We start from the raw sequence: 27,988 nt of genomic DNA on the forward strand, positions 1-27,988 counted from the left end.
ATTAAGAAAGTGAGTATGATGTTTTAGAAAAAACATATCATATTTCTTATAATTAACTAACTTATCTAACTTTTTAAATCTAATCAAATTAGTTAAAAATGTATTATATTAAGGACCGGAGGAGTATCATTCTCTAACTACTTTTCTAATGAACTTGAGATTACGGTAAATTAATGTGATATTGTGATTGAAATTAAATTCAAATGAGCGTGGAATTTATGCGACTAATGAATTAATTTAAGCTAGAACATGTACGATTAGATGAGGGGGAAATAAAAATATGATAGATAAGCATGAAAAGCAGTTTGGAAAAAAAACGTAAGAGACTATGATTGGACACTAATTAAGCACAAAAGTTATACTGTCTATTGAGTAATTAAATCATCGATTAATTTATTTCTACACTAATCAATTATTATTCCAATCCCTTCAATCAAGCAAACTATATCTTTTTTAATTTCAAAGCTCTGTTTTCTATTACGATTCCCCCTTTGCTTCATTTCATTCTTTTTCTCTCCACTCACAATCACAATCACAATCACAATCACATGATCATGTGATGACCCAAAAACGTTAATTTCATTACGGTCCACTTCTTTATTTTATTTACCTCTATGGGTCGTTACTTACTCATAAATGGTTTTTAAAGTTTTAGGTTATTTTGATTTGCTTAATTACCCATTTTATTACTGTTTTAATTTTTAAAGAAATAAAAGTTCAAATATTTAGCAAGTTTATGTAAAATTAACTTATATTACCCACAAGGATTGGGTCTAGTGGAAAGAGCAAATCCTCCACAAAGTGGTAAACCAACCTTTCACTTTCCTCTGGGAGAAGTGCCTACATTTAGTGCTGGCCGCTGCTTTAAATAGGATTGTCTTTAATAGGAAGATATATGTTCTTACCAAAAAAAAACTTATACTCCTTTCAGTTCCTGTTATGAGGATCTCTAATATGTTATATAATATAATAATATGTTTTGTCTAAAATATTAATTTTTTTCATTTAGCTCATATCTCTAACTAATTATAGTATTTCCTATCTAATTAAAATTTCTCTAACTAATAATTTTTATTGAGGATAGTTTTAATATTTTAGAAGAAATAACTAATTTTATTAATTTGTGTAAAAATTGTTATTTGGCGCCTATAGTGACGACAAAATAGAGTACCACAAATTGTAATGTTGAATTTCCTCAACTTGAATACATTATTTGATGGGTAAAAATCATCGTTAATTTTCATTTTGTTTTCGAATTCTACACATTCTTCTTAATAACTTGAAATGGCTCTAGGCGGCTTTTGTAAGTTTGATTTGGAAAATTCCAGAATCAATTAAAAAAAAACTCTTATGATTTACAAGACAAAACACTTCTTATATATTTATATTATACAATGTGATATCACTCAGAAAAAGCTAATTTAAACATCCTATATAAAATATGTAAAAAGAAAGACTATAAAAAATTTTATATTAAAAATTTTATTAGTGAAAATCATCTAATAAATTTTTATACGTTGAAGTAATGCTACTTTACAAAGTTTACGAAGAAAATTTTTAATAGAGACTTCTCTCCAATTTTTCTCAAGTAGAGTACGATAGTTTTAAAATGTTAGGCTATAAGATTGAATATTCCTATATTTTTATTTGCATAATTATTTATTATTTATATGTATAATCAACAAGCAAACTCATTGAAGATAAATAGAAGTATAAATAATGACAGGACTTTCTTTCTTGTGCGGTTATGCCCATGCCCCCATCCTATCTTAAAAATACTACCTCTATTTTTAATTATAAAATCTTATTTATAAATTATAGACAATGCTTTATGATTAGGACCGAAAATACTAATATATATATATATATATATGTGTGTGTGTGTGTGTGCATGCAAAGGTTTATAATATTCTTTGTTTTTGGGCGGCATGGCGTGGACTCTGATGAGTGAGAAAGGGAGTACAATCTTCCCATGCAGGCAGGGGCAGGGGTCACGAGAAGAGCGAGCCAGGCAGGAAAGGAGGGGGTGGGTCCCACACCGAAATTATTATAAATAATTGAGGTGGGCCCCTCACCTTTTGTCAAACTCCAACATAACGTGGATGTTGGGCCTTGAGAGGACGTGAACACCGTACCATGAGTGTCTGCAAACCAAGAACTCATGGCATCTTCATTTCATAATTCTTAATTACAAATTTGAAAATCTTTATTTAAGACTATTGAATATCTGAAATTTTTCTTTAAGTTTAATGTTACTTAAAAATTTTAAAATTGTAGTAATTTCTCCCTAATCATTGAGAAAACTAATGCTAACTACTAAAATATTGATATTCACTGTCAATATTTTTAACAGTAGGACAAAATTATTACAATTTTAAACTTTGACATTAATTGATCCCAAAAAAACTTCAACTGCTAAATGAAAATTTTTGTGATAAATTTGTATCTTAACCTTCAAACAAATTAGTTTTAAAATGATTAATATAAAAATAAAATAAATTAAAAATATTGTATTTAAAACTAAATTTAAGTTTTAGTATGTAATTTACCTTTTTTTTTTTAATTTTGCCGGTTCATGTATGACTTTATTAGATGTATACACATATCAAATTAAACATAATTTTCTTGGGCCAGAATTCCACAACCCCAAAAGTCAAAGTTTCAGGCGATGAAAGAACAAGAAGCTATCAAATGGACATTCTGGGCCTTTTGGGCAACAGCAAATCCGAGAAATCAAATCATCATTAAGAATGAATCAGCTCATAACCTATAAAAGCATAAGTTTAAATCTTACTATTAATATGAGAATTTTATTGATAGATGATTTGTAAGTATCTTTACAAGTATTCTATGAGTTAGAAGACATGTTTTGATTTTAGTGAGCCGATGACCCAACTCACCTAAACCTTTTCTTATAAAAAAAAAAAAAGACGAAAACATGTGGTAATGAGTGACTGATGACCCCATTCTAGATTTAACTCATTATTTGTTACAGCGATTAGTTCTCAATGTTGGCCATCCAAAGTTTAATGAAGAACCATAAAGTACTTGCTTCCGCTTTGTAGTTAGATGGAAAGGGAAAAGTGGTTCATGAGCTAAATGTAATGTAGTGACCTATGCAAGGCAAGTCTCAATAATAATGGGGTTCATATTTTCATCATGAAGAACACACTAAGGGGGTGTTTGGCAATTTGGAGAAAAGTGATTATGGGCCTCAAACCATGGTTTGAGTCAGCTGACATCCAAACACCCACATTTTTCTTAAAACCTTGGTTTGGGTCAAAACCAAGGTTTTGCTTGCTGAAACCTTGGTTTGCAAAGAAGCCAGAATTTTTTGCTTTTGAGAGTAAGAAATTAACCGTTGGAGTGATATTTGACCAAAACACCCATGAGAATTGTCACAAGCTTCGCCTGTTCTCCCATTCCTTCACCGTCCTCCATCGTCCCCAACCTCAATCGCAGCTCCCTTCCTTCATGACTGTCACCATTTTACTGTTTCTCCTCCATCAAGCTTCATTGCAGCACACAACACCATCAAATCTGAACCTCGTTTCCTCCATGATTGTCCTGTTCTGCTTCTTCTCCTCCATCAAGCTTTGCTGCAGCACACAAAACATCTAAATCCGAGCCTCGTCTCATCTATAGCCATTACCATTTGAACCTCGTCTCCCACATCGTCATTGATTGAATTGGGGTTTTGTGGTGTGCGATTTTCAGATATGAAATTAGATCAGTAACTGCTTCACAGTCGAAGAGAAAGGAGGAGGACACGATGGAAGAGGCATTTGGGTTAGAGAAAATGGCGAAAGGCCAAGCCGAAGAAACGAGCTTCGCTGGCGTACTGGTTGAAGAGGAATGAGGGGTCACGATGGAAGAGGCATTTGGGTTAGAGAAAATGGCGAAAGGCCAAGCCGAAGAAACGAGCTTCGCTGGCGTACTGGTTGAAGAGGAATGAGGGGTCACGATGGAGAAGAGGAAATGGGAATTATTGATGAGTTTTTTTTTTTGTTGGAGAACAAAATAATCATTCTTTTATAAACATATTAAATTTTATATTTTATAAATATATCTATACATATTAATTATTTATTAATTACTTTTTGTCATATATTATTTATTATGTTAGAAAAAAATATTATTAACAAATTTATTATTCAAATTAAAATATATTATAAAATCTATTCTTTATGTAATTATCATATTAACTTATATCCTTTTTGGTAATTTGTACATATAAAAAGTGCTTCTGATAACAATTATCCAAACACTCTCATTTTATCATAATCACTTTTTCAGAAAATCTATTCTTTCAAAATCTATTTTCTTCAGAATCTATTCTCCAGAAGCTATTCTCCAAACCATGGTTTGGCCTTATCCAAACACCCCCTAAATCTGCTTTCCTGTCTACATAGGAGGCAGTCTAATATTATGTGCATCTATAACTATGTTATTCCCTCATATCCTTAGTATAGGAGCTAGTTAAGGGATTGGATTTAATCATAAGTATAAGATATCAATTCACTTTATTTCTTATATTTATCTTTTTTACTCAAACTAGTTTATTTAACTTAAAAACTGATATATAATCTAATGTTACATTATGTTATTTTAAAAAAAAAAATCAGGTTACATTTGTTATAGCTAACTAATTTATTTAGCTTTTGTAATTTAATCAAATTAGTTGAATAGTTCTTATGTTAAGGATGTATTATGTTTTGACAAGATAGAAAGACACCCTTCTAAATCATCAACATTTATATGTCTATTGAATTTAGCCTTTAATTTGTTCAGAACCAAAACAATATCAGTCACACCCATCAAACCAAATCAACTGCTTTTTGCTTTTAACTGAAATCAAATGGTGAGTTGCTTATTTAGTGCCCACAGAAGGATTGGATTCTTATAATAGTGAGTTGCTTGATGAGATTTGAACATTATGCATAAATGTTTAGCAGAGCAATTTGAAGATTTGTCAAATGACAAAACGAGAAAGAAGGGTAGGTAGGAAAAATGATTGTCTAACTACAGAGTATGAACAGAGCATGGTGTAGGTTGGTGAAAGACACAAGATACATACCTAAACATAACAAGCAACATAATCCTGTCATTGAGGATGAGATTTATTCAGAATTATGAAAGTTTCTTACATTTCTTGTTGCAATATAACGATTGTAAATCTCCATTTGGTCATTTTGTTGTCTCCAATCTATCTTAATTAATTTAAGGTGCTAAACTTGAGCAATGTTATATTTTATTTGTAACCAAAACCTTAGTAGAAATTTTGTTGATAGATAAAGCTGCAGTTGTGTAAAGTTAATTCTAATACTGGGAAGTAAAACGGCAATATAGTTGCTGTAGCAGTGACTTCCCTTTAAAGAAATCATCTTTTTCTCTAGCTTTTGGATATGAAATTGGATGAAACCAATGTTGCTTAACAAATTGAGTTATGTAATAAATCCACTCTGGTTTTCAAACAGAGACTTCATTCAATCATCACTGCACTAGGATGAACACATTCTTCTGCTCTACGATACAAGAAATGGACTCGAAGATGGTCTCCCCAGTATTTGTGGGGAAGTGCAAGGACTCAGGAACAAGCATCATCAGTAGATCATCTCTTTTACTGGTCAAATCTGTGGGGCCGCATTGTGTGGGGCCACTCAATATCAGATGATCTTGTGAACTGGACCCCGCTGGATTCTGCGATCTTCCCATCTGAGCCGTCCGATGCTAATGGCTACTGGTCAGGATCAAGCACGGTGCTTTCTGTTTCTAGGGGCGAACCAGTTATTCTGTACACAGGAATCGACTCATCCTCTCGTCAAAGTTCAAAACTTTACCCACCCCACCAACTTGTCCGATCCATTTCTCAGGGAATGGATTCAGCTTCAAATGATTTGGCAATCAATGATAAACCAAACCTCTTTGCTTTTAATAATAGATCTGTGGATGTGAACATAACGAAGTTGAGTGCTCGGAGTATGAAGAAAGCACATGTTAATAGAAACTAACAAGAATAGTATGCGGAAGTTTTTTTTGGTATAACTCATAGTATCCTTAAGCCACTCTAGCCTTAAGACTAATTTCTGTCGAATTGAGAGTGTTAAAATTAAAACCCTTTCAATAGGTGTGCTTCCTGAAATTTGAATTTATTTTCTGTTCTCTACGGAGGAGGTAAGACCATTTACCATTTCAATGAATGATACAAAGAATTCGATCGCGTGCAACGTAAGAGAAAATGTTACTGACAAATCAATGATTCTATGTAAATTTTTGTTTGATGGATAGACAGACTCTCGAGCTCTATCCTATGATGAGTGCTACAAAGGAGTGGGTGAATCTTGCAATGAAATCTTTTTGATTCATCTTTACTCATTTATTACTATTTATAAGTCATTTTTAACATATTTCACACAGATTAATAGAAACTTTAAACTTCATTAACTATCATTTAAAATTCAATAAGTTTCTAACTTAATCCCTATTTAATGTACATTATATTTTATGTAAACAAAGTCAACACAATAATAAATACTCCCCTGCTCCTTAATATAAAATCCATTTAACTAATTTGATTAGATTAAGAAAGTTAGGTAAGTTAGTTAATTATAAGACGTGACATGTTTTTTCTAAAATACCACAATCATCTTTTTTAATATCTCCTCTTCTTCTCCTACTTGATTATAGTTGAGGGAGTATCCATAGGAGTAATTTAGAGAAAATTGATAAATATGAAAAATGGGTCTTATATTTAGGATCAAAACCAACTTAACAATTGGATCTCATATTAAAGATTGGAGGAGTATAAGGTAAAATTATATATCCATACAAAAAATTTCTTTCACTACCCTATAAATAGGATTAAAAAATATCTTCTCTCTATCCTATAAATTGGACTAGAGGAGTATCTTGTTAGGAGTCTTCTTTTTTTTTTTTTTGGAGTCAATATTGAATACCATTAGCTCTCCATGAAAGTAGCAAAATATAATTAGTTCCCTTAAATTAGAAAAATAAGAGGGTTACTGACTTACTTCACAGAATAATAAAATACTATTATGTTATCTATAAAAAATTTTGTTGTCTATTTTAGAAAATCATGTTCAAAGAACTATCTATCGCTTTGCCATATTAGAAAATACAACTGTGTAATACTGATAATATCAACTGAGAGCAAAGTTGTAACCCGGTCAAACAAACGTAAAAGAAAAGATTATAGTACCCAAAAAATATATATAGAAAAGCTAATAGTTCTACCTTCAATTTTTTTTTTTTTTTCAATTCCCTCTCTACCTCATGACATGCAAATTTCATATCCTTTATTGAAGATTGTTAATCACAATAAAACGAGAAGTTTAAGTACACATAATAATTTTATAGAAGTAGTGTCTTCTATGTCATCACATGAAAAATACAAAAATAGAATAATTATGATTAAATTAATAATGTCACAAAAATATTCAATATATTTTGAGGTTAAAGAAATTTTTGTAGTGAAATGCCTCTCATAATTTACTTCGCTTCAAACAAAACGCATTTTACCACCCCGAAAATTTGATGAAAGAAACATCATTGCAAGTAAATTTATCCACAAAAGAAACAAATACTCTCTTCCTCGTACTTATAAGGTCCTACAAAATATGAAATATTTATAGCTAATATTTAAAAAATGGCCAAGTCTCTTTTTAATAGCTTTTTCATCACATGTCAGTATATCCCCTGTAAAATATACTAATCAAAGGGTAATTTTGAAAAGTTCTAAAATTTCTTTTAACATTTAGCTAATTTCCTCAATTTCAGGAAAGTAAATAATAGGGCCGTGTGTCATGTGGCTGCTATTTCACCTGTTGCCTGATTCCTCATTCAAGTACCCTGATCCAAGGGTATGACTTTTATTGTTCTTTCTTATACAGACAAGTTGACAGAATTTGAACTTTTGTAGAATAAGCAGAGTAAAGTAAGAATATCTGTACAATGTCGTATAATACACAACGCATATGGACAAAGCACACATTAATAGTTCTAACTTCAAAGAAGATGGAAATAAAATCCACATCACAACGAAACCGAAGGGAACCAAGAAAACCTCATCACGTGCCCAAGAAATCAACTTAAAAAAGACCACACAATAAAAATTTCGATTGTAGCTTGTAAGTTCTGACCGAAGTAAACTAGAACTTTCCACAGTATATATTTACTCCATTGACAGTGGACCTATCTATGTCTGCAACAGCAACCCCGACCCTATTGCTGCTTGCATTCAGGAGGCTGTTCACCTCGCTGACCTTTTCCAGGCCTAGCCCGGCCACTTTTCTGCGGTAAAAAGCACGAAACATTGATCATAACTTAATCAAACATAAATGATTTTGATGAGGACTTGATAGTCTAAGATGCCAAATCCCATGTAGAGTAGAATGGGATGTTCAATGAGGTATTTAAATGGATTGGTTCTCCCATCTCAACAACTAGCTTTTTGGGTAGGATTATCCATCCCATTTAGGTACTCATTATATTGAAACATAAGAAGCATTTAGTGCCCTATTGTCTTGACATTGATATCTTAACTATTAATATGGTTAAGGACAAAAAAAGAACATCTTGAAAGGCAGTGTCCAAGATGTTTAGGTTCCGTAAATGAGATTCAAAATGATGTATGTCATCCTAGATACTAAAGGGTCGTACGAGGACACTATTTTCAGTGGTATCCCATACCAATAAAAAACTATGAGATCACACATCATACCAGTTTTTACCTTTTTAACCTTTATAAGACACCAGTTATATCCCTTCCATTCAAACTTTCTAACGTCGTATCAAACATGAGCTTAAGTATCAAGTAACACCTTGGTTATCCCACACCACGGCATTCAAGATGTCAAATAATGTGAGATAACAACATACCAAACGCTTCCATGGACAAATAAGTAACAAGCAGTACCTTCTTCCGGTTTTTGCCTTCCTGTTCCTGGTCTTCATCTTCTTCCTCTTCCTCCTCTTCATCATCATCATCTTCATCTTCTTCATAATCATCTTCATCAGCTTCTATATCCTCATATTCATCATGTACGGCCTCCCCAGTAAACCATGACACAGCATGGGGAATAATTTTATCCCGAATTGTAGAACTGCATATTACGCCAAGGTAATCAAAACTCAAGACAAGAAAATAATACAACACCATGAAGATTCTTTTGGATACATCTATTATCACGAGATTCTGTAAAGCCAACAATGCCTTCCACTGGTCAAATCATGATTTATACATTCTAATATTTTTAACTCCCTTATCAGATCAACAAAATGAAGCAGAGGCTTTTATTTTCCAGTGTCGTGAATTTGAAAAGCGATGCAGTAAACACATTCTGCTCCCATGACACCCAGCAAATACAATTGGAATGAAACAATTTACAAATGATGCAAAAGCATGTAAGACGTAACTATGATCATTACATCAGTAAATTCTGATGCCAACGAGACCAATAGATAAGTCAAAAGGCTGCACATTCATATCAGAGGAATAGGGCATCTCTCATGCAGGTACTAGTCACTTACCCAATGTCATAATCATGTTCCATCAACTTCTGAAGCTCTTCAACCTATCATTGCACACATAAAAGGCAATTATTATTAAAAATAATTCTGCAACATCCAATAAAATAAACACAGCAACTTACATCATCATCATCAATATCCTCCTCCTCAGGGATCTGGGGTGGGTGGAAAAAGTTGAAAAAACTTTCACATTTTTCTGTTTTCGTGATAGGTTTAGCATTTTTTGACCCTTTCTTTGGCTTCTTCTTTAAAATCTTTTGTGTCAAGTTCTTTCCAGGATACCATTCAATATCGGTTCTGCAAAGTAAAACAACATAAGACATGAATAGAATGTCAACGTAAAAAAAATGAGAATATTAAGTGATATTACTTACCCTATTGCTTTTTCTAATATAGGATCATCATCATCATCGATCATGTGATATGTTTTTGTCAGAACCGGATTATTAAAATACGGATTTGTAGAAAAAAAGAACTCCAGCTTGAAACCCTTGGGATCGTCAAGTTTACTCCACTTGATATCCTTAAGATACTTGAGAGCTCCTTCATCACGTTCAGTGATCTACTCCAGAAAAGAAATCAATCAATTATAATTCGATGATGCTTCAGTTGATGAAAACCATACCAACAAAAAAACAAAAACAACAAATTCCACTACCTCATCGGTAAATGTCTCATTGGTCTTCATTGCAGTTAGCCAGAAGCCTGGAACTCCTTTCTCTGATTACACAGAAAATCCAGAATAGTATTAAACATCAATGCCAGTGACCGAATGAGTAAAACAAAAGCATAAGAGTTACCTTCCGTAACTTTCTCTTCATCTGTCCCTGCTTCATCCGTAATTCCCTCAACCTCGACTATGCCATTGACAATTTCATACCTCTATATCAACAGTCAAAAAATTCAAAGAGAACAAAAATTATTTTCTATAACTGTAATTCAAGAGCATACATAATTCTGCCGATAAATAGATTGTAGAACGTAAGCCAGGAATTACAAAATCCAGAAAGCCATCAGACAGATAAACAAGACCACAAACTCATTAACAATTAATAGTGCACACGCACCTTTGTATAAAGTGGTTCATAAAGCTTCTGGTATTTAGCTTCCAATGTAGCTCGCTCCTCCAAAAACTTTGCTTCCAGCTCATCATGTTGGCTCTGCGAAGTAAAAAAGGAACAAACTTTCGTTCGAGCACTTAACTAATGGAAAAATGACACTTCTTTAAAAGAAGCCAGAGGAAATAGACTCTATTCAGGAGCATAAACAAAAATAGCCCCCATTACAACAAAACCAGATGCTACATGCTGATTCACTGCAATTGCCACTGAGGCAATAAACCCACAAGGATAGAGACAAGACAAGAGACTGAAATAATTTAAAAGCAGGGCATGTCAAATGTTACTGAGGCTTAACGCATCTGTTTAAGAGTAAAGAACGCTGGATTCCATTATCACCATCTTCATAAGACACTAAAAACAGAAAGCACTTCCTTCACTAAAGAATGCAAACTTCATAGTCATATAGACACACACTTGAAGCTACAAATACCACAGCAATTAGAAAGACTTAAACAAGGTTTAAGAATTAGCTTCAGCCAAAGTTATGTAAAGGTTATTAGATACAGCGAACACTATAAAGAAAAGCAAGAGTTCGCAGAATTGAGATTTGATACCCTCTAAAGTATTTCATCTTGGTGCATGGACATAGATAGTAAGAATAGCGGGTCCCACCTCTACACATGGACTCAGCGTAGTGGGACCCACCACCTTCTTCCTATTTCTCCACTTCACCCGGGATCTTTTCTTTTTTTTTTTTTGGGGGGGGGGGGGGGGAGACACCATACCTGCAGGCCTCTGAGAAACTCCACGCGTTCCCTGACTTTGGGTGACAGTGTGTCAAGGATATCCACATGCTGCCCAGCCAAGAGCTGAAGTTTATCCTGCAAAAACAGTACATATAGCACAAATTAGTGAAAAATGCACTATAAAAACTCCTGATAAGTATATCTTGATACAAAACTTTGGTTTTGAAAATATCATTATGAGAAAGTTAGCTTGCGTAGATATTTATTTTCATTCCAAAAATCTACAGACTCCACTTTTCTTTCTTCCCAATAACGAGGACAGGGAAAAGAGTACCGAATAAAACATTCGAGATAAAATTTGCCAACAGTATCAGCATCCCACAACCAGAAAGTAAAAGTTACAGTGTATTAGTTCTACCAACCAAGAAAGCGGCCCTCAGTAAAACTTCATCTTTTTTAATAGAAAAGGACTGGGATATCGATATAAACTTACCTTGAGCGCATTAACCAGATCGGCACGATCCTCGGGACTCAGAGCTACAGACAAAAAACAAACGTTTTTGAATTTACGGCATATTCTTCTATCAGTAGCAGTACTGATGACGTTATATTCTCGGTTTTTAATAGAACGCAGACTATACGGAAGGTGATAAGTAAACGAACAGCAGGGAAAAAGAAGAAGAAGAAGAAATTAACTTCCAGCAGGCAGAAGATGAAGAATTCATCCTAATATCATATGAAAGATTCATATAACAACAAATTACGAACACGAAAGATACGAGTAGTGATAAAAACATGACGGCACAAAGAATTAAGGGTTCCGATTGAAATTACCGGCTGCGGCAGCGGGAAGATCGGCCTCAGCTTCGGGGACGCCTACAGTATCGTTTTTGGAAGCCTCATCACTCATTGTTAATGAGATTGTTTGGAAGATGAAAAAAATCAGATGGAGGAGGAAAAGCGAAAAGAGAGAGGAAAAGGAAAAAGCTAGAGAAAAAGTAAGAGAGGAGGGAAATCTGATTCAAGAGAGAATATATAAGCGAGAAAGTGACGACACGAGGAGGGTGTAACTTGTGCGGCAGTGTGGCAGGCTGTGCGTCTGTGTTTAATCTGCTGCACGTGCGAATAAAGCGCGTGTGAACACGGACCAATAGAACACCGAGGAAGTGGTTGTGTCAGTTGTACTAAGTAACGGTGATGTGGCCACCTTGGAAAGTTGATTGATTCTAACTATTTTTCTTGTTTCAGAAAAGCACGTTTAATTAACCTAATTCTGGCCGAAATTAAAAAACCTAATTTCTCTGTAATTTGGTGAATATCCGTATGATTACATTTTTTCAATTAAAACTAGAAATTTCTCCGTGATGCACGGACTAAAATATTTAATTTAATTTTAAATTTTAATAAATTGTATTATTTAAAATAGTTTAAGATTTTTTTTTTATAGAAGTGTGTTTTTTTTATTCCTTCAAATTGTATTTGAATTAAAAATGTGGAATTTAGGGGAAACATATGAAAATTTAAAATTAATTATTTATATCTCCATTTAAACCCCAATTGACATATTATTTATGATACTTCTTATTTAATTTAATATATTCAAATCCCAATTAAGATATTATTAAAATTCAAAATTAATTATTAATTTCTTCATTTGAACCTCCATTAAAATCCCATTTAATAATGATACTCTTCATTTAATTCAATATACCCAAATCTCAATTAAAATATTATTCAAATCTTATTATTAATTGAATATATTCAGATCTTATAATATCATACCCGACCCGTTTTAAGCGAATCGGGTATTACAAGTTTTCAAGAATATAATTGATGATTGATTGATTAAAATACCCCATTATGGTAAGTTTGTGTGCAATGAGTCAAATGGTAAAGTACAAGTGAGAATAAAAACAATACTAACTCTAGTCCTAATTATAATATCCCATTTGTAACGGGATCTTATAGTTAGGACTAAAGATAATATTATTTACTATATGAAAAATTAATCTGTAATTTTGACTAATGTAGCTTAATTTTTGTAGTTTTGATTAAGTTAAAACTTCATTTTTGAATTTTGATTCACCACAACTTAATCTTTATAATTTTTATATTGTTATCCGTATTCATGATATTTCAAACTGGAAAAATATATAATTTTTAGTTTTAACTTGGATGTCAAATTCATTTTAGTCTTTTAATTTTATTTTGTTTCATGTTCATTATTTTAACTTCTAAAATCTTGTAGTAAACTTCATTAAACCATTAGGTCCCGTTTGATACGAAATATTGAGAATAAAGGATAGAAAGTGTAATTAGGATTAAGAAAATCTATTATAAAAGTATTTAGTAGGAGACATTACTTATTACATATGATTAGACAAACCCATAAAAGTAGAATTAAGGAATATAATCTCCTCCCATGATATTGCCCAATTCTACATATATAGGTTTGTCCAATCCCATATAACAAACAATTATTTATACTAAATACTTTTTTCATGATTTTTCTCAATAATAATCTCAGTTCCTGTCCCTCATTTGTAATGTTTCGCACCAAATGATACCTTAAGTTAATTAAAAATGGCACAAACTTACAGTCAGAAAAACCATTAATTAATCAGGGCTCTTTTTATTGATATTTGATACGAAGTACATTAAATATAAATATAAATTTGCATGAATGTGTGAAATAAACAATGTAGTTCTTTAGTTTGGACGTCGTTTCAATTTAGTCCCTCCAGTTTAAAATTTTCAAGAGAGTCCTTTGTTGTTTCACATGTTATTTAAGTTAGCCTGATTCATAATCAAATCCCTTCAATGAAAAATGGCAATTCGAGTAGATTTTCTACTATATAAGAGAAGGTTAAGATCTGAGAAGAAGAAGAAGAAGAATAGAGGGGATTCATCATTTATGCTCATCAACTCTACAATGAAACAGAAAACTTCATGGCACCAACGTCATCCTCAGTCTCAGTGTAGATTAGCTGTAACAAGAAGAAAGGTCGGCCTCAGAAAAGCCACAAGGAAATTTCAAAGCTCAAATATCAATTCAGCCATTTTTTTCTGAAACAGAAAGGAGCGGAAAACAGAGAAGGTTCATTGTTGGAGCTGCATTACTAGTAAACCTGTGTCATTAAAAGAAGCAGTGATCACTCATTGGATGAATTCTGCAGTTTGGCTTTTAATGCTTCAATGACTGCAGAGAAGTCCTGATCCCCAAGGCCATGGGATTTTGCCACTTTATATAACTCATTAGCAGCCGCAGCAATTGGAGTAGATTGTGACACAGATTCTGCTAAACCTAGGGCAAGCCTGATATCCTGCCACCATTAATTTAGTTTTAGAGAATAACTCCAGTAGTTCTCAGCAAGTTGGCAAAACTAGGAGTTTCTATTAGTTTTTCAAAAATCAAACTAGGAAAATGAAGACTAGGGGTTCTTTGGATTTGTGGTACATAGTCCAGATTGCAATATTTTAATCTTTGATTATCTTTCTTTTAATTTATTTTGAACTCTTATTGGTTAACCTTGAAGACCGAGCCTGTAAGCTTGCTGGTTTTTATCAGTTAAATTGACTGGTCCAGTGTAATTTCAAAATTACAGCTTGTGGATACCTTCTGCTGATGCTTTAGGGGGAAAGCAGTTGGATAAAGTGACTGAATCATGGATGGGCCCTTGGTTGAGTACATTGGTGCACTAATGGCACCCTGTGAAACAACCTGCAATATCACCATTCGTAAAGCTGCTACAGAATGTTTACCTTTTAGTGCGAACAAAATACGTACTTTTTTTATCAATGACAAACAGAGAAGAATCATGAGATTAGAAAAGAAGGAAGAAAGAAAGACAGGTCAAGCTATGGGCAAGCAGTCCTTCTAGAACATGAATACAGAGAGTAAAAAACATACCATGTGCAAAGAACATAAAGGTTTTATAGAATTGTTACTATCTAACATGGTTCCTCTAACCAATCACAGAGAATATGAAGAAGCACACCAAAGTTACCGAATATCTCTAACAATATTATCAAGGCACGCCCTAACAGATGCAATACGACTTCACCCCACAATAGAACAGCAAAATAATCGCAGAAAAGGAGAGGGAAGCCACAGACAGAGAGAAAACTCAAGAGTTATCAGAAGGAAAAGGTTCTCAATATTCTTCACACACTCCGGGAAGCTCTTTTCTCCATCTATATACCCTCCTTTCCCTTGCCTTCGGAGATGGCTATCTTAGCCACCCACTTCTCCTAAGCCCGTTTGATAAAAGAGCTGGCCCACTTACCTCAGAGTCCGTTTACATTAAGATTAGGCCCATTCATTAAATTATCCCACGGAAAATATAAAGGACAAGAATAAATGTAATCAATTTGGAATTCGTCAAAGCTTTTCATAGACTACGGTTTTGAAATTTCATGTAGTAAATACCTCCACTAGTATTTTAGGATCCAGCCCAACTTTCTCTGAGAGAAGTAATCCTTCAGAAAAGGATGCCATCATACTGTGATCAGTGGAAAAACATAGATAGAAATATCATTTCCTCAGTCATTTATGTAAGGATAAATCACATCAGATAGTAAGCAACCAACTGTTACAAGACCTGCCCATAATCATATTGACAACAAGTTTCATTGCAGCTCCATTTCCAACATCTCCTAGGTAAAATCTTGACTGCGTAGAGGCATAAAACATAATTAGATAGGAATCAATGAACCATCTTACTCAGCATGAAGCGAGGAAAAATGAAAAGTAAAAGGACTACATACTTTCCCCATTATGTCCAAGAAAGAAGAAACTGTTTCATAAAGATCTTTATCACCTGAAACATCATATATATTGTGGAGCTGGTTAGGTCACATTGGCTAGTTAACAAAACACAATCTGAATGCCGTCAGGATGTTATGTTTTCTCTTAATTGCACCAATAAGGATGGTGATATGAAAAGAAAATTCAGCCAGTGGATGATATTATAACTTGCTAAAGGAAATTTCAAGCATCTGCAGTTGCCAGTTATTGATTTAATTTTGTATTGCACATCCCAGTGAACTTCCTTTCTGGTAAAAGTTGAAAAACTTCTGGAAAATTTTCTCCCATGAAAATTTATTTAACTGATTGATGAAGATACAGAACTTTACCTGCTGTCAGAAATATCAATTGTCCATCTTCCGCAGGCTTCTTGGAACCTGAAACTGGAGCCTGCAGATACCAGGAAATGACTTAGTAGGTAACGTCATTTGCCTTACAAAATTGCGAAATGATGCATATCCTAATCCCACCAATTAAGTATCATGGAGTATTTGTAGGGAAATTATAACGCACTGCACCTCCAAAAATAATGCTCCAGTAGACTTGACATTCCCGCTAATCAATTTAGACGTTGTCCCATCAACTGTTGAAACATCTACATATCTGAAATATAAACACATGGTACCAAGCAGTTTGTCAGACTACAGAAGAAAAATGCAGCAAACCCCATTAGTTGGTACATAATGCATCTTCAACACTTTTTTGAAAAATAAATAAGCAGTTAAGCATATGGATTGCATATGTAGCATGCCATCTCCAAACAAGAAAAGAATTGCTCTGTTTGATATGCAAAAGGGTCAATAATCTTTTCAAATGATACTATGTGTCAAATTGTAGAAAAATACTGAAAAAAGTTTGAATTTGCACATTGCACCCTTTTCCTGGACCCAATCCATTGGCAGCCCCGTGTTTTCCACAAGCAACATCCACCTGGAATGGGGTAAAGATAAGAGTTGAGAGCTGACATACAAATGGATATCAAGTAAGCAAAGCTGGAATATACGTACAGCACTCTGAGGATCAGCAAGCATAGCAAACGTGACATCACAAGATGCAGCTACTTCCTCAGGAGATGATTTATATCTGCAGAAAAACCTCATGTGAAACATAGTTGAGATATCCAGTTGAGTCATATTTATTCTCAAGTAAAAGAATCATGAGCATTAAAGACACATCCTTCCTGCCAGATAAGTTCAGAAAGCTGAACAAGTTTATCTACTACTACCCCTAACAGTATGTCAGTTAAACGAGGATACTTTCAGAACTTCTGGTGACAGAAAGTGAAAACGGATGAATACTTTCTGTTCTCTATGTCAACAGCAGAGATACAGTTATTGTCATGCACAAACAAGCGTGTATGCGCACTATATAAGCCATGTCTATGTTCCAAACTAATACCAGAGCCTTAGAAAAAGAACCTCAATGCCTCATCCAATCCATGATACGCATAGAAAAAGAACCTCAATGCCTCATCCAATCCATGATACGCATTTGCTAATTGTAATGGTTTGGAAATTTTATCATAATGTCATATGGAAAAGAAGCATTTATATGGGAACCTATGTATCAAAAACTTACTTTGCTCCCAAGCTAATTAACGGATCACATTTACTCTTGGTCCTATTCCAAACAGTCAGGTCACATCTGCAGCGCAAAATCAAGTGAATCAATAAAACACTGAGGAAATGCACGACTGCTTAAGCTTGTGATTGACTTGTCACTGTCACCTCTATTCAATCTAAATAGTTTTAAGAGAAATTAATGTCAACACAAACGATTAGCCAGAACAGTGACATATACCAAACAAGAATTTGGATAAGTACCCCACTATTAATTCAACAACGTAAACACACACTTCTACAGCAACCCGGAAAAAGTTGCATGATGCAGACTAACTTTACTCTTTCAGTAATATTTCAACTTTATCTTTTGTTGCATGATAACTATTCCTGCAGACACAATCAAGAAGTTATGTTGATCCATACCCAGCTTTTATCAGATTTTGTGCCATTGGAGAGCCCATAATTCCGATGCCTAAAAAGCCAACACGTGGTGCCTCATTTACTGAAAGCAGAAAATAATAGTTTGGTTGAGTGGATAGGAAAGCATATCGGCAGAGTGCGTACTGGTATTTTAGCTGTATATATCTGCTTCAGTATTGCTAGAATACGATGTGGATCTGATACACCATTTTCAGTTCCTCATGTCACAATTAGGAAATTCGTGCATATAGAATGAACACAAATCTTTAAACGGTTTCTTTTTGCCAACAAGTTGAGGAGTTGCTCTTCCTTGAAAGGGAGAGATGGTCCTGAGAAGTCAAAATTTCTGCTTCGAAGTTCATAAATTACATGATGACTTTAAGTCAGAGTCGAAGTTAACTTGAAAATGCCACTACATGAAGTAAAAATAAGCCAGCAGCCATAGCACATTCAGTTCTATAGCTTCAGAGTTCAGACAATTACTGCAATTTTTGATCTTGTCATAACTGTTATCTAAACCCTGTTATTTACAAAACTGAAAATAAGGTTTACAAGTTCAGCACATTATCAATGTGGGTTAATTTTATCATTTTAAACTTTAAAAAAGAAAGCAGAAGGCATGGCCATCATGAAATTGCAGGGGCAGCATGAATTGAGTACCTTGTGCTGAAGCATTGGATATCTGAGAAGAAAAAGCTCTGAAAGATACAGAATTTGGTGATGAAATGGAGAAGGGACAGATGACTCTTCCCCTGAAGTAGTGTGAAATTTGAGGACAGAAGCTCGAGCACATTGCCATGGTGTTTGAGATGCAGGGAAAGTAATTTGAGTTGACCAATGGATTATTCCCTCTTGGGCTTGTTGGCCTTGAGTTCAACGAAATCAGCAGGATCGCATTTCTAGGCAACCTGCGTCTCAGTGTGGATAAAATGTTAAAGATAAACGGGGCAAAAAAATCAGGGTCATCATTATCTATGTCGGTGTATAAAGCAGGGCTCTGTATATTTATTTCTTCCATGTATAATATAAATATTTTAATTTAATAAAAGAATTAAGAATAATCCATAACCAGGAGTAATATAATTCATTTTCCATTCTAGTGCTACATATGTACTAAACAAAACTCGTGCTAAGTTAAGTCTAGAGGTAATAATTTTAAGAACTTTAAAAGTAAAAATTTTTAAATGTTAAATTATTTATTAAACTTTAATATATATAATATGAAATTTTAGAAGAATTTGGCCATTTTTAAAAAGTATGGTAAAATTACTTCAAAAATATTTTTAAATTGATTATATATATTCAAGATTTCAAAATAACTATATTTTCAAATTAAAATTTTAACCACTTTTTTTTTATGAGGAAATTTTAACAACTTGAGGTATGGAATAACTTCTTTGGGAGAAAAAGATTATTGCGCCTTTGCGTCCCGCACAGTACTGACAAGACAACTAAATTATAATAATTCAGTAGACTTTACTTTTTACTACTTTGCTCCTAATAATAAAAATTAGTTGACTAATTTGAAGAGATAAAAAAAATAAATTAAATTAGTTATTTATAATAAATATATGTTATGTTTCTTAAAATATTTTTGTTAATCAAGTGTATTGATAATATCTACCATTATTAGAAGGACTATCTTGAAAAAAATTACATAAATATGAGAGACAAAGTGGATTAGGGTCTTATATTTAGGACCAAAATAAAAGTCAAACAAAGTCTTATATTAAAGACCAGAGGTAGTAGTTTTTATTTCAATCTATATATTCATTTTCTACCATTTTAATTTCAAGATATAAAAAGATTTTGAACTTCATTTTGAATTTTTTTAATTTTTTTATTAAAAATATATTAATAACATAAATCTTTAAAAGGTTGACTCCTTTTTTCTTAATCATCATATTTTTTTTTCTTAAAACCTTATAGTAATTTTTTCATATTTATTTATAGCACACCATTCAGCCTAAAAAACAACCCAATCTATAAAGTATTCAAAACAACCTAAATATACCTCTAAACTCAGCAGCATATAATAATAAGTTCTATTTTTAATGTGAAAAATATCAAGTTCATACTTTCTACTTATTCTTAGACTTTTTTAGTAATTATATTTTGTTCTTGAGACTTCGTAATAATAAGTCTTCCAATCAGCATTGGTTCAAGTTATTTTTCAATCTTTCTTTGACTCTTTTGGATTTTGCCACCCCTTTTATTCAAATTAACAAAAAAATAAAAGGAAAAAAAAAACCAAAGATAAGTGAAAATGAAGCAATATGCAGTCCACAATATTTAGACTCGTCCCATTGTCATGTTCACCCCTTCATTTTCTATATTAAGATTTTATATAACCATATACGCTGATGTAAGAGCTACCAACTTAAGGCCTCATTTGGCAGAGCAATAAAAATCCCCTATAAACTAGTTTCACGTAAACCGAGACAAAATTTCTCTCACATGCTTACTTCGTATTCTGTAAATCATTATTGAAAAACAGTTTATAAGCTACTTATAAACTATTCTAAATGGACTCTTAAACGAGAACCAAGATTGAAACATACCTGTATTAATTATTCCTATCCTTTACAGATTGTACCTTCCAGAAGCAGTCCTAATACGTTACTGTCAAAACATTCTTTTCCGTAAAATTCTATACAAAATCTTAGATTCTTTACAAAGTAAACTATTATCATCTTCTGGTAAAAAAAAAACTATTATCATCATTCGGCTAACGAGGAAGGCAGTTCTCATGCAAGTGAGTTGAAGCTGCGTTGTGATACTGTGTTGATGCAGTATGGAACAGAGGCACCATACTGTGAAACTGCATAGGCATGACATTATGCTGCCTCATATCTGTCAATTCCTGTTACAACACATACGTACAGTCATTCCAAATTCATGCTTCATCGTATCCAACGAAATGTCAAGATAATAAATTAACGTAATCATGAATAGAGATACGTTGAATGTAGTCAGAAGATGAATAGAGAATGGAGATTGCATATAAGATGATAATCACAACTGCACAATTACCTAGTAACAACATATCACGATCAAAAGCTCTAAAATATCAACCTTAGCAAGATAATATGCTAATACTGACTTGCCAGCCGCTCAATATCACAAATCACACGCACAAACACACATCTCGTGAAATTTGACGCACATATTTTTGCACCATACACCATCGAAGCCAAAAGTAAAGGCAAGGGCACATTTCTTTGTTTGTATTTTTTTTTTTTTTGGGGGAAAAAAATAAAAGGACGTAAGGAAATGGCATACCATTTGGTGAAAACCACCTTGGCTGCCCACTGCTTCTAGTTGAGATACCTATTAGATAAAGAAGGATAACTCATAAATAATTTAAAATAAAAAAAAGAACAAAGATCAATCACGTATCCATAAACTCACTGACCTTCCCTTTATTTCCTTCGGTATTTTCTGTACTTCCTACTTCCCTAGCAGCCCCACCAGTCCTTGCAGCCTTATTACCAGTAGCCATCCCAGGAACTTTCTTGTTATAAGCATTACCAGATTGATGCTCCTCTTCAATATTGCAAACTTGAGTAACTAGGGCATCAAGCCTCGCATCATTCTCAACAGAGTTCATGTTTGTGCATTGCTTTAAGGCTTCCTTTATGGCACCTAAAGCAATGTAGTAACTTTCTTGGGACAAAGAACCTTCTTCACCAAATATTATGGCTCGCCTGCATAAATCATTGAGCCGTCGGACCTTAGATTGCACCTCCTCTAATCTTTCACTGATAGGATGCTTGCTCTTAGCAGCATTTGTCAATCGTTGCAACACATACTTGGGTGGTATACTGAAAACCCCTGACATTTGTAGAACGACAATAGCATGTCTACAAACGTAACCTTTATATTCAAATGAGCGGCATGAGCAACATATATCTGAATTAGATTTGTTCCACTCTACCACATAACTTTGATCATCTTCAAAGTCCTTCACAGTATATGTTGCAGTGACACCATCATTTTCCATTTTAAGATGGCAAGCAGCTGCGCCCAGAACTTCAACTTGGAACTTCTTAAAAATCTCGTGCGTGTAAACAAATAACATTTGTTTCTCGAAAGGAGAAGGAGACTTTAATTCAGGTGTCTCATGCCAGGCATCAAAATTTGCTTTGGCTTCTTCTTCATACCTTTCTTCAAGAACCATTCTGTACCGCTCTATAAATTCTCCCAATGAAGTATCACACTGGACATAGTTGTCAAACAAAGCACTCAAACTTTCTGCACGAGAACTAGCGGACAGTCCAACAAAAGAGATCTCTTTCATAAAAGTTGGCACCCAACGCGTCCGATCATTGTACAAGGATTGGACCCATTCAACATCTCTCAAATTAAACTTATCAACCAACTTCCACCATCTCCTTTCAAATTGTTCCTCTGTCCATGATTTATATATACATTTGTTTAATTTTTCCATAAAATTATGATGCCATGCACCTAAAAATTCAAGCTGCCTCGGTATCTTTTCCAAAATATGCCACAAACAAAAACAATGACGTGTACCTGGAAGAACTGCAGCAACAGCTGTTTTCATGGCCTCATTTTGATCAGTAAGAATCACTTGTGGAGCTCGTCCCCCCATTGCAATTAACCATGTTTGCAATAACCAAGCAAAAGTGTAATTGGTTTCATCAGCAATCAATGCACAACCAAGCAATGTGGGTTGAATATGATGGTTTACTCCAATAAAAAGCACCAACGGTATTTTATACTTGCTGGTGAAATATGTTGTGTCAAAAGAAACCACATCACCAAAGTAAGTATAATCTTCCACACCTTTGGCATCAACCCAGAACACATTTCTCAGTCTATGCTCTTCATTCAAATCAACGGCGTAGAAGAATTTTGGATTTTCTTCCTGCATGTGCATAAAGAGTTCAAGAAGCAATTGGGCTTGCCCAGTTTCTAGAACCAAACTCCGTCCCTTATCCTGTAGAGTTCTCAAAAAGTGCTCTAAACAATCGACACTTTGATATGCATTAAATAATTTGGAAACTGCAGTTAAATTCTTCCGCCTTCGCATCCGGACATCATTACCAAGCGGATCACTACTCCTATGACTCCTGAAAAAATGAGCCTGAGCAGGTAAAAGCTCATGATTATGCTCTTTCACAAAGCTATAGACATACCACTTGCCATCTTGTTTTCTTTTCACATGCATACTTGCTTTACAACCAATTTTTGGAGATGGGCGTGGATTGATAGCATCATCAGATTGCTGTTTATTTCCATATCTTATACATGAAAACTTGGCATCAATAAATTCTTTTGATGCTCTAGACCGACGACTGCTCAACTTGGCAGTGCCAAACCCCACAGACTTAGCATATTCCTTATAAAATGCATAGGCAGCTTCATGTGATTCAAATTCCATATCATCACGAGGCTCTGGAATTGTACTACCCATGAGAAAGGAAGAGTCCATAATTATAGTGGCAAAAGTCAGATCCTCTTCACTCACAAAACTCCCGTGTCACACGTCCACATGTGCTGCGCCAGCCACAAAAGAGGCATAAAGTTTGTTCGCAATAATCTCACTACCACAGTACCTGAGTGGACATAGAAAACTTCACTAAGATATACAAAATACAAATGGCAACAGCAATGAAATTTTCAATCTCTCAGATATATATCTAGTTCTGTCACACCCCAAAATTTTAGGAGTGACTGGCACAGAATATGAGAGAACTCATATTCCTAAAGCCTTAAAACATATGAATAAACACTTGCCATAATAATTACAATACCATTCATATAGAATAGATCTCTTGTAATCAAAATATAAGGCCATTAGTAGAACTTTGCAAATAACTTGCAGGCACAACCCAAAATAAGGAGCCCCCCTCAACAACAATACGATCATATATTCATATATTTATAATAATAAATACAATCAAAAGTTTGCCTATCGATTATGTGAAGGATCTAAAACCCATAAATAAATAATTACATAAATGAAACTTAGTTTTACATCAATTAGCAGTTGTTTTAAGCTTTGATCAGTAATGAGAGTTTTTTTTTTTTTTTTTCCTTCCCTATTCAGTTGAAGGTGTAAGGTTAGCGGTGCTATCTAAGAATGAAATAAATTTTACTAGTGAAACACATCCCATTAATAAGAATAAGATAAAACGAAGCCACGAATAACAAGCGTAGCCGAAGCCATGAATAACAAGCGAGCTCGATATTACCATGGCATGCCAAGGGCTAATAGTACTACTGCTAACAACCAGCGTTCTGTATTCAGTCCTCACAAAAATCATTTTCAAGCATGCATGGAGCCAATTTATCATCAGTAAACAGGAATCTTTTCTATCATTGAACACGTGTAAAAAGGATATTTCATAACAAAAGACCCTAGCATGAAAGTTCATAAAATCACAAATATTTTCCTCAAATTCCATCAACAAACAAAAATCTTTTTTTTTTTTTGGAGGAATAATAACTCAAGCAAGAGCATTTCAAGATGAAAAGAAAAGAAATTTACAATATCGAACAAATAAAAACGAATAATGGTACAAATGAAATGAAGTTGCTTTGATGAACCAATACTTGGAAAATAAGGGGGTAACTAGATAACAATAAAACAATTAAGAAAATATCATTTATAAAAACCTATTTATGGGATGCTATTCACACTTTCATTATACTTCAAGATAATCCTCATTCTTTACTCTTACAATCGTGAACAATAACAAGCCGCATAAGCCATTTAACACAATGATTTTGGCAGCCAAGATACACCATCTTAATCCTCAATTTGCAACAATTTAATATAGTAAGAGAACTTGAATCTTAACCCCCCACCTTTTTTTTCTACAAATACTAAAGTTACAAATTCGAATAACGATTGATTTTCATCACTCTTAAATATTAGCTAGGTAACCGAATGCCATGAGTTTGAAATATAACATCTTCTACTTTCCCTTTTTGGCGAAGCATTTTGTCAGCCATGAGTGTCCCATCATCCCTTTCATGAACTCAAACTTTAATCAAACTTTAAACCGATTCAATTCATACATTCCTTTATCAACCAAAGCGCTTTATTATTATAGAGAATACTTGCCTCTGGTTCAATTTAGTACACACTCTTCACCGTTATACCTCACAATAAATCATTTCTATCCATCATACAATTCGTCAAACACCTTGGGTGCATGCATTCAGTACAAAATTAAATAAAAATCATGGCAGTCCATAGACCACCAATCGCACAAATCTCCACTAACCCATCAACCCCACAAAATTTTCTGCCTCAATTCGTTAACCAGACCCAACTTGCAACGGAGAGAAATCATAATTTGAAAAGAAACCAAAACATGCAAAGAATATTTACCTACTCCAATCGGACACCCCCACCACCAACTTCCATTAAACCGTATTCCCAATTTCTTGCTTAAACCACGGGATAGCATGCACCACCATGATATACAAAACAGAAAATGAAGGAGACGAGTTGATGATGCAGAAAGGAGGAAGAGGCAGCAATCAAGGGAGATGAGGGATGAGTGAAAGAAGGGCGAGGAGGGCAGAGCAACGGATGGCCCCCTTGTATATCGCCGGTGAATTTTTATATCCCGCAAGCCCCCCTTGTTCCAGAAATTTCTTTTCCCTTTCTCTCTTTCTTCTCTTAATTTTTTTTTCCTAATCCTCTGCTAGCTAAAAGCCTAAAACCAAAGCCCAGTAAGAATAATAATAATAACATCCTCCCAAGCTGGTCACAAAAGTGGCGCCACTTTCCTTCAAATTGGGCCCAAAATGGGCTCCTATCACTCTTTTATCTGAGACAATATTTTGGTGTTCTCCTTGACCAAATTAGAAAGAAATTCGATAATTAATTGATTGGGAAATTCCTAATCAAGAAAATTGTCATATTTCTTTTTTTTAACAAAAAACTCCCTTTCATATTATAATTCTTCTTACATTTATTGGATTCAATATGGCCCCGTATAATTTCACTTTGTTTTTTTGGGAAAATAATAATAATAATCTTTTCTAAGCCCAAAAATTAATTTGAACTTAGAACTTCCATTTCTCAAAAGTAACTATTCCCGTTAATTCACTCCAATCCTCAAATAATTATTCTCCACATTTTTTTAAGGCCTTTAAATAATTTAAATTATGAAATTTTGGTTAAAAAAAGCTCAAATATAGGCTCCTCCTATTGTTGGGCTACAATAATTCAAAAATTACTAACCAACCTTTCATACGTATACATCAGGGCTATGACAAGTTCGGTGCATAAAAACCACCAGCTAAAGAGTCAAAGGCACATCAATAAAGAAAGCATATTCATAACACCAAATTATATCTGTGATTGTCTTCATCATTCTACTTTAATGGAACCTTAATTAAGATGTATAAAAGTCCACTAGACCAGAATAACAACGAAAGCATTTTTCTTTTAAATTTTTTATTTGGTTTTTCTCTCCTTATCCTTTATTTCTTAACAGTTCTCTCTTTTACTTTTCACACTGCAACAGTTACATTTTTTTATTATTGATTTTGTTTTCTCCTCTAACATTTTTCAATCTTTTTCTTTCAAATAAGTCATATTCCCACAAATTATTATCTATCCTGCACATCACACAGAGGAAAAAAATCCAGTTTATATTTGTAAATCATTCGAATCACTTGCCCCTCTTGCAACACCAATGCAATAGAACAGACAAGATTTTAAGTGCCTATGCTGATAGCTAAGTTAAGCTCAATTTTTCTTTTCTATTTAAGCTTTTGAGCTTATTTCAGCTGTGAAATTACAAATGTATTTCAGCGCAGATTTCATGATTGTTCGTCAAAACATCTAAGAGCATCCTAGAAGCTATTCATATGCATCTCAATAACTCATAAAGTAAAATTCATCCCTAATCAAAATAATGCTTTGAATAGTACCTCTGCTTTTGTCAAAAGCTATCTTGGCTGGCTTCCCCCTTTCCAAGACTCTAAAGTAGAACAGAAAATACTAAATTCAATTTTAAATCAGATCCACTAATCTAAAGCACCCGAAATTCAAACAATTTCCAAGTGCAAAATTATCACTCTTAATAGTTCAATTCAAATCCAAAAATCTACAGAGCGAATATGAAGTTTAGAAAGCCTCCAATGTGAACTAATCATTACCGGATTGAACATTCAGAGTAGTGCCACTTTAAGCAGAGGTATCAGTCAGCTCCCCAGTCTTATAACTGGAGGGTAAATAACCAACTTCAAATGTCGTCTCCACATAATGCTTTAAAACAGAATAGTGTATTGGATCACCAATCAATCTAGGGCTCGTTGGAGCAAGACCGTAAACAGTAACAGCAGAGAAAGATAAAATCAAATTATTAGAACCCTAGCATTTCAGGGGAAGAAAAACCAAATATTTGAGAAGACTGGAGAGATTGGCATTAGAAGGAGAGGGAAATTGAAAATCAGGGAGTGTTAAGACGAAGAAAAGACAGATTAAAACGATTGAGCGCGCTAGAGAGGGCTAGAGAGAAATTACGTTGTACAATCGGCCTTAAGTGGGTAGAATACGGAAAAACAGGCGTCTGGCTTGTTTCATGCTGAGAAATGATGCCATACAACATTTGTCGTAGATCTGAGCCCTTTGTTTATTATACGGTCAAGATTAGTTTAGCAAAACTGAAATTTCAGGTTCATCCTACCGCAACCAGAGCCACAGTTGCACCACACAGTCAGCTTTTTGGTTGGACTCAGGACCCAATATGGTATCAGAGCCTTGGTTGCAAGGGAGGGTGAAGAGCGGTGGGATGAAGAGTCCCACATCACCTGAAGTCCTGACGCTTTGTGAGTCCTGTAAAACACCAC

General features: G+C 34.0%; 3 protein-coding genes across 6 annotated transcripts; all 3 read right to left on the reverse strand.

Moving 5' to 3' along the window:
* Positions 1–7,856: 7,856 nt before the first annotated feature.
* LOC114735243 (nucleosome assembly protein 1;4) lies at positions 7,857–12,355 on the reverse strand. Its single transcript, XM_028922923.1, has 11 exons — positions 12,191–12,355; positions 11,850–11,893; positions 11,396–11,491; positions 10,617–10,709; positions 10,350–10,431; positions 10,208–10,269; positions 9,924–10,111; positions 9,672–9,846; positions 9,550–9,593; positions 8,936–9,122; positions 7,857–8,310 (listed from the first exon to the last, which is right to left on the reverse strand). The coding sequence occupies exons 1-11, from the start codon at positions 12,264–12,266 to the stop codon at positions 8,242–8,244; spliced, it is 1,116 nt and encodes a 371-aa protein (XP_028778756.1). The 5' UTR covers positions 12,267–12,355; the 3' UTR covers positions 7,857–8,241.
* A 1,805-nt stretch (positions 12,356–14,160) lies between these two features.
* LOC114735244 (glyoxylate/succinic semialdehyde reductase 2, chloroplastic) lies at positions 14,161–19,069 on the reverse strand. 4 transcript variants are annotated; one of them, XM_028922925.1, is made up of 13 exons: positions 18,806–18,944; positions 18,149–18,227; positions 17,742–17,807; positions 17,171–17,246; positions 17,038–17,093; positions 16,682–16,766; positions 16,493–16,553; positions 16,124–16,176; positions 15,958–16,028; positions 15,786–15,858; positions 14,973–15,077; positions 14,485–14,679; positions 14,161–14,343 (listed from the first exon to the last, which is right to left on the reverse strand). In XM_028922925.1, exons 1-12 carry the CDS (start codon positions 18,942–18,944, stop codon positions 14,509–14,511), a joined length of 1,035 nt encoding a protein of 344 aa, XP_028778758.1. In that variant the 3' UTR covers positions 14,161–14,343; positions 14,485–14,508. The 4 variants fall into 4 exon arrangements, with proteins under 4 accessions (XP_028778758.1, XP_028778759.1, XP_028778757.1 ...); XM_028922926.1 differs by having other exon boundaries at positions 14,477–14,679; XM_028922924.1 differs by having other exon boundaries at positions 14,161–14,679; positions 18,806–19,069.
* A 1,609-nt stretch (positions 19,070–20,678) lies between these two features.
* Positions 20,679–25,786, reverse strand: LOC114735242 (protein FAR1-RELATED SEQUENCE 4). The gene is made up of 5 exons (XM_028922922.1): positions 25,512–25,786; positions 21,561–23,727; positions 21,428–21,475; positions 20,867–21,008; positions 20,679–20,838 (listed from the first exon to the last, which is right to left on the reverse strand). Exons 2-4 carry the CDS (start codon positions 23,601–23,603, stop codon positions 20,874–20,876), a joined length of 2,226 nt encoding a protein of 741 aa, XP_028778755.1. The 5' UTR covers positions 23,604–23,727; positions 25,512–25,786; the 3' UTR covers positions 20,679–20,838; positions 20,867–20,873.
* Positions 25,787–27,988: the final 2,202 nt, after the last annotated feature.

Source organism: Neltuma alba, unplaced genomic scaffold (assembly GCF_004799145.2).
Source record: "Neltuma alba isolate B1F8T4 unplaced genomic scaffold, ASM479914v2 tig00013192_pilon, whole genome shotgun sequence".
NCBI classification, from domain to species: domain Eukaryota; kingdom Viridiplantae; phylum Streptophyta; class Magnoliopsida; order Fabales; family Fabaceae; genus Neltuma; species Neltuma alba.